This window comes from Chanos chanos, chromosome 8 (genome assembly GCF_902362185.1).
Source record: "Chanos chanos chromosome 8, fChaCha1.1, whole genome shotgun sequence".
In the NCBI taxonomy this organism is placed as follows: Eukaryota; Metazoa; Chordata; class Actinopteri; order Gonorynchiformes; family Chanidae; genus Chanos; species Chanos chanos.
In genome coordinates, this window is record NC_044502.1 from 19,908,062 (window position 1) to 19,914,061 (window position 6,000).

At 40.4% G+C, this 6,000-nt stretch overlaps 1 gene segment (V, D, J or C); it reads left to right on the forward strand.

Moving 5' to 3' along the window:
- The first annotated feature begins 4,760 nt into the window (after positions 1-4,760).
- LOC115819414 (immunoglobulin heavy variable 3-33-like) lies at positions 4,761-5,292 on the forward strand. The segment is given in 2 exon segments: positions 4,761-4,803; positions 4,928-5,292. Coding segments are annotated over 2 exon segments (408 nt in total).
- The last annotated feature ends 708 nt before the right edge of the window (positions 5,293-6,000 follow it).

Below are 6,000 nucleotides of genomic sequence, written 5' to 3' on the forward strand. Positions count from 1 at the left end.
CTGCTAATGTGCTCTACACACATAAACAAATAGATAAACACAAACGGTATTTCTCTTAATGACACGATCGAGTTGCTCTAAATTGAGCCAGCATTAGCTATGTTGACTTTGAATATGCCAAGTTTGCTGGCTGCCCCGGTGATCGATACACCAGGTTACGTGCCTGCAGTTTAAAAAAAAAATTGCCTTAACATTAGAGTCTATCAGAGAAATCTGGGCGATTTCAGTATGATGGGTGGTACTCCATGAAACTTGTCGCTGATTGGACTGTGATATTCAGAGGCTGGACAAACTGTCTAAAACAGTCATAGCTAGCGTAACACTGTGGTAGAATGTAATAGAAAAATGCCCTGTCCTTCCCCCTTTGACGGAGCGTCGCCCGATCGCCCAAAGGAATAAGCCGCCCCTGATCAGATTGCTTTGACCTAAGGCGTTGCTTGTTAGCGACCTGATCAGTGATCTTAGCCTTGACATGATGGGTTTGTGTGAAACTTGGTTAAAGCCAGATGTTTTTCTCCCTTTAAATCAAGCTTCACCCCCTAACTATTCCCTTTCCTGTGCTGCTCGGACAGCAAAGAAAGGTGGGGGTGTAGCTCTCATCTATAATACTAAATTTTCTCCTAACACCAGTAGTTTACCTAATTTTGACTCCTTTGATTTGCTCTCCATGAAGCAATCCAGTACTGCCTCATCTTTTCTCATTTTCGCATAGCTTTGTCCCCCGGGGGCCTATAGTCAATTTCTAGATGAATTTTCTGAATTTAACTCTGTTATTCTGACTAGACTGGATAAAATCCTGATACTGGGGGACTTTAACACGAAAGGCAAAAGGCAAGCAACGAGATCGAAATCTAATACACAGCACATCCAGCACCTTTAAATGTTGGCACTCCACGTCTGGCTGGCTAAACCACCAGGGGCACTCCCTCCCTGGTTGGTCGAACGGGAGAGGGGGGGCGGGGCACAACATCAGGCCAGATGGGATTGCCAGCCCGCCACAGCTGGGTACCCGTGGAGAGAGAGAAAGAGAGAGCGAGAGAGAGACGCAAATGAAACAAGGCACACAAATAAAACACACAGCGCGCCACACTTAACAGTAGGAAATTGGAATGAAACTGGTGGGCAACCAAATGTTGCCTCACATGTCATGACAGCCTGATAGAGTACAAACGCGCTCTCTAAATACTCAAATCCGTGTATTACTCGAAAATAATTAATGTTAACAAAACTAACCCCAGGTTCCTTTTTGATACAGTATCTAAACTTACTCAGAATCACTCCCCTCAATCTAGCCCTTTTACTGCAAACGTTTTTGTTGAATTTTTCTCACAAAAAATAGACTTAATTCATCATCATATTCAAATTAATTTATCAAATCAGACACGGACAATCACACTGTACTGTTAAAGTGCCTGGAAAACCAAATTGGCATTCGTGGCCTGGCACTCTCTTGGTTTAAATCTCTCTGAGAGAAAGCAGTGTGTCCACTATAATAATGTGACCTCTGAATACCATAAGCTTAACTATGGTGCTCCTCAGGGATCAGTCCTTGGCCCTCTTCTACTCTCTATTTACATGCTCCCTTTGGGTGACATTATTCGCAGTTAAAACATTAACTTCCATTGTTATGCTGACGATGCTCTGATTTTCGTACCTATCCAGCACAATGACCACTCTGAATTGGCTAACCTTGAGGCATGTCTTTGTGCTATTAAGGATTGGATGTCTTCAAATTTCCTGATGCTTAACAGAGGCAAGACTGAAATGCTGGTCATTGGTCCCCCTATGCATAAGCATCTCTTCAGTGATCTTACCCTAAATTTTGACAACTGCATCATCTCTCATCTTTGACTCTAGTTTCTCACTAGTCACTCATATCAAGAACACAACCAAAACTGCCTTTTATCACCTCCATAACATTGCTAAAATTAGGACCTTTCTGAGTACTGCTGATGCGGAAACCATTGTTCACGCATTTGTCACGTCTCGCCTCAATTACTGCAATGTTCTGTACTCTGGCCTGCCTGCCTCTAGGACCAATAGTCTTCAGCTGGTCCAGAATGCTGCTGCCTGACTGCTGAATTCTGACTAGAACGAGGACGTTTGATCACATTACCCCTGTCCTGGCTTCCCTTCATTGGCTCCCAATTCATGCAAGGGCAGATATTAAGGTCCTCTTATTAACATATAAAATTTTACATGGGTTTGTGCCTTCCTACTTGTCTGACTTAATTACACCCTATAACCCACCTCGCTCCCTGAACTCTGAAGATTCTGGACTATTAGTCATTCCAAGAGTTAAAAAGAAGTCCGCTGGCATCCGGGCCCTTTCCTGCCGCTCTCCCTTCCTCTGGAATGGTTTACCTACAGCAATTAGGGAGGCAAGCTTTCTTCATACCTTTAAAACCAGACTAAAGACTTTTTCTTGAACTTATGGATAATGTAATTTTGATTTGACTTTTTTATAGACATGTAAAGCCATATTTTTATAGACATATAAATAGTGATATTGGGCTCTAAATAAACTTATTATTATTATTACTTATAATTATTATTATTATTATTATTATTATTATTATTATTATTATTATTACTATTATGATAGTAATAATAATATGATAGGGATTATGACACGCGGTAAATGGAAACATCGTTCAAAAGGCTGTTTCTATTCATGTCCATGTCTTGTGCGCTATGCTCTACCGCCAACAGTGTTAATGGTATGCAAAGTGTTGTTGAAGTCTGTAATGGTCCTGGTGTGTTGACCTTCCCCATCCACGCTATCAAGTCTTCTATGCTTGTGTGGGTGTGACATCGTGATTGTGTTTAATTGGGTTCGAGTTGCGCGCTACTTTTCTGACACTAGGCGATTTGTTTAGACGTTTAATGATTACGTAAAATAGTTTCAAAAGTGTAAATAGGCTAAAACACTCATATTAACACTATAAAGGAGGTTGGTGTGACAAACATCAGCTATGGGCAATGTTTGAAAGACGGGTTAACACCTCTGACAACGCGTTCCAATCCCCATGACACAATTTGAACACCTCCTGGATAACTTTGGTTTGATTGTTCAATATTTTAACTAAATTGTCGTATCCACCCTCCTGTTTCTCATGAGCTTCAACCAGCTTATGCAGGATATCTTTGACCTCATCCACAACCTCCGCTAACTTTCTGAGTCTTACACAGAGACCCAAAAGTTCGCACGTGACTGTTAAATTCCCCCGATAAACACCTTAATTTACCAACAAGTGTCCTACAGTCATCTTTTATACAATGGGGACAATACCTCCCACGGTCAATGTCTCCTGGCCTGTTGCATAGTCCATCTGCTGAACCAGCTTCAGAAACTCCACTGTTTTCAACCCGTGGTGGATCGTCTGCGGGCGGACTCCTCGTGTCAGTAGGTAGGCCTATACCGGCGTTCTTCCCCGAGGTTGTTTCCAGAGCTGCAGGGTCCGCGTTCTTGTACTTTTCAATTTGTGTATCCGTCCAGTCTCCGATGTCCTCTAAACTCGTTAACCCAGGTCAAATTACTTCTTCTCCCCCTTCAGACAAGTGTGGACTTGCTAGCGCCGTATTCGCGTCCGTGTGAAGGTCTGCAATTCGGTGTAATATTTAATTGTTAGTCGTAATAGGGATTTAAACGGATCCTTTTCATTCATTTCGACATGAAGAAACGGTGAATAAAAAGTGTTTTAGTTATTCTTACACTGCGTGAAAAGTGGTGTATTCGGAAATATCCGGACAAAGTAAACTTCCGCTAAACCTGCTGTTTTCCGGAGGTATTCAGATGCCTGCAGAACTTTGTCATGCGGACCTGAAAACTCCCGCAACTGTCCGAATACAGCTGTTAGATGGCAGTTTTTGGGCATCCGCGTGACCACAGTCGTTAGCTGATGGCTTGGCCTTTCAAATGCTAATAACTGTCAGTGGTCTAGGTGGGACTGGGTATAGAAGCCTGCCCCCCTTCCTCGCTGTAACTTTCTATCAGTTAGCCTATATGTAATATTTAGGCTATATTTTGATAACCACACAAACTTGTTAGGTGTTGCATGGTGTATAATACAGCAGTGTTAGGCCCATGTAGCCTTTAATGTCATTGCTCTGTCATGCAGCTAAATTACAATGGACACTTCAAATGGAGCATACAAAAACACACTGAAAACATAGTTTAAAAAAAGCTCATGTGCTCATAGTTCACAAAAGCTCATAGTTCACAAAACTTGAAGAAATAAATGTAAGGAGGAAAAGGAAAAAAAAAAAAAAAAAACAAGCAAAGAAACAAACAGAACTGGTATCCCCTCACTTTTCTGCATTGAAGTTACTGGAAATAAAAGTTCACAAATTGAAGGCTTTACTCAATTCAGATGATAACTTGAAGAAATAAATGTAAGGAGAAAAAGGGAAAAAAATAAATAAATAAACAAGCAAAGAAACAAACAAAACAGGTATCCCCCTCACTTTTCTGCAGTGAAGTTACTGGAAATAAAAGATCACAAATTGAAGGCTTTACACAATTCAGATGATACCGTATATTGCTATTGAAGTTTTCTTTCTTTCTTTCTTTTTTTAATAATTTATTTATTTCTACAAAGAGAAAAATTAGGAAGACATTCGCAAATATTCTTTATGGAATGACACTCCTCTATTCAAATTCTCCCTCTTTCTATCTCATGTGACCAATCTCTATTTAAATCCTAAACAGCCTATGAATTCTACAGATGACATTCTGAAGTTGAGCTTCAAAACCAGTCATGTTCCCTGTGTCTCTAGTGCTGCTACTGGCAGCCACATCCTGTGAGTTTATTTGCTCTAATAACAGAAATTGCAGTTGCAGTATCTTGAAGTCCATTTAATTGACAGTTTAGAGTATTTGACTGAGTGCCTCGTGTCTTTGTAATAATTATTGAATCTCTTCCAGGTGTCCACTCCTATGAGCTGATTCAGCCTGACTCTCAGACTGTTCGTCCAGGTCAGCAAATGACCATCAACTGCAAGGTCTCATATTCAGTTACTAGCTATAATACAGCTTGGATCAGACAACCAGCAGGAAAAGCTCTGGAGTTTATTGGAGTTATCTGGTATGATGGCAGCTTAAGCTACAAAGAGTCTCTGAAAAACAAGTTCAGCATCTCAAGAGACACCAGCAGTAACACAATAATGTTACAAGGGAAAAGTCTACAGACTGAAGACACAGCTGTGTATTACTGTGCCAAATACACACAGTATTATGAACTTGCAGCTATCCTGTACAAAAACCTCATTGTAGGATACAGGATAGCTTGAAGCCAACATATATTCACATCTGTAGTTACTAATCCAGAAAGGGTTGTCATAGGCTATGAAAGGAACTTACATTTCACTTCAAGACTGCACTCAGTTGCTCCATTGGTATAACCTTAAATATATCCCCATGCCATTGGTTTACAGCAAGAGGTCTTGGCTTGATCCACTGAAAGTGTGGCTTATCAGAAATTAAATGAACTGCATCACTTCATCATAGCATACATTAACATGTCCGATATTTTTCCAAAACTGTGTTTTCAGAGTAAAACCACAAGTGTAAACATAGAAACTAGAGACACATTTTTTATATATTGCCAACAAACCACAACAGTAATATCTCTTACAGTCAGCATGTCAGTGACACATTAAACTTAAACTGACTTTTCTTCTGTCATCTTACCAGTTCTGATGAGCTTATGCTGCAAAATTACAAGTAATCCTCACATATTTAGTCAGTAAGTCATCTATATATCATTCCAGACCTGAACTCTGTGCTATGTACAAACTAGTCATCAGCAGTCACACAGTTTCAATCCTCCTCAATTTAAAGAACTGAAGACAAGACCCAGTGACTAAACTTCAACACAGACTGTGTTCCTGGTTCTATGGTCACAGTAGATGGATTACGCAATGTAGCTCCAATGTAGCACCACCATGCCACCACAATTTGCAATGTAAGAAAATTAGTCAGCTAGTAATGTGTCCTCC